The sequence below is a fragment of the Cyprinodon variegatus genome, unplaced genomic scaffold, assembly GCF_000732505.1.
Source record: "Cyprinodon variegatus isolate N-32 unplaced genomic scaffold, C_variegatus-1.0 Scaffold1636, whole genome shotgun sequence".
NCBI classification, from domain to species: domain Eukaryota; kingdom Metazoa; phylum Chordata; class Actinopteri; order Cyprinodontiformes; family Cyprinodontidae; genus Cyprinodon; species Cyprinodon variegatus.
Window position 1 is genome coordinate 51322 of NW_015152089.1, and position 1198 is coordinate 52519.

The 1198-nt window shown below is 43.2% G+C and overlaps 1 protein-coding gene across 1 annotated transcript in view; it reads right to left on the reverse strand.

Moving 5' to 3' along the window:
• LOC107104169 (ADP-ribosylation factor-related protein 1-like) overlaps window positions 1–714 on the reverse strand; it is a 9574-nt gene extending 8860 nt beyond the window's left edge. The window contains exons 1-2 of the mRNA XM_015404114.1: window positions 660–714; window positions 261–343 (exon numbers count right to left, since the gene is read on the reverse strand). Of these exons, the coding sequence (XP_015259600.1) occupies window positions 261–343; window positions 660–699 (123 nt within the window). The 5' untranslated portion in view covers window positions 700–714. The remainder of the gene's footprint in view (window positions 1–260; window positions 344–659) is intronic.
• Between the last annotated feature and the right edge of the window lie 484 nt (window positions 715–1198).

Here is a 1198-nt window from a genome sequence, read left to right on the forward strand (position 1 = left end):
TGCCAGATTTTGGTGCTTCAGGCATACGCTGGTCTAAAGGTGCGACAGGAGCTTTAAAACGAAACCATCCCATAATGCCACAGGACGGCTCCCAGTGGGAGGTTCCAGGCTAACGCGCTCCTCTTTTATTTCAGGGCTCCTCTACTTCTAACTTTGTCGGTCATGCTTCTACGTCAGCTTTAGCTCCACCTTGAGAAGGTTGCTGCCACCTCAGCAGACCGACTCAGATTCACACAGCTGGGGCTTCATTTGTAGCCTACTTTGTCCCACAGAGACTGCAGCTCCTCCTGGCCTCCCAGATCCCAGAACATCAGGCGAGCTTTGCCCACATCAATTGTCCCAACTGCGAAGAAACAGGAAAACCCGTCAGAAATGATCCAACACGACAGAACGATTAAAGCAGCTTCCTTCTGAAAGGCAGTTTAAAGTCCGTCCATCTGTTTCTGCAGGAAAACCTTTTTTTTTTTATGATGATGATGATATAATTGAGAGAACATTTGAATGGATGCAGGTCTCAGGACAGTAAACAGCATCAGATGCTCAGCTTGAAGAGAAGAGCAGAGCAGACGTCTGGCTTCGGCAGCAGAAACAAGGCTGTGATCTGATGCAGAAACTCTGGACATGAAGTTAAAGACAAGCTGCCTGAAACACAGACTTACTGTTTAAACCGACAGTCGTTGTGACTTTGGACAGACTCATTCCTTTGTAGTTTTTACTGAACTTGGTCTTGGTTTGTTCCAGAAAGGTCTGCAGACAGAGAGAGAGAGATCACAGTGTGTAACCCCTTAGAGCGGCACTTTTTCAGCACCCCAGACAGCTCCTCTCCAAACAGGACGCTGTCCATGATGCCCTTCAGCGATGACTGGAATACTGATCCATCGCTGCATTAACAAGGGATGTTACCTCCTAATCACACAACTACACTATGAACCTTCCTTACCTTTAAATTATCTTTTTCCAGAATAAAAAGACACTTTTATCAATTCAAAACTGGGGCTCAAACAATTAATCAGATTAATCGATTAATGAAATAATCATCAAATAATTCAGTAAATGATGAATCATTAACTGGAGTATAGAGACTGTAAAACATGCCTTTAGCTGACAGAACAAAACATTAAGAGCAGGAATTATACAAAAATAGTAAAAAAAAAACTAAGGCTGCAGCTAACGAAATCAATTGAATTCTATTCAGTGT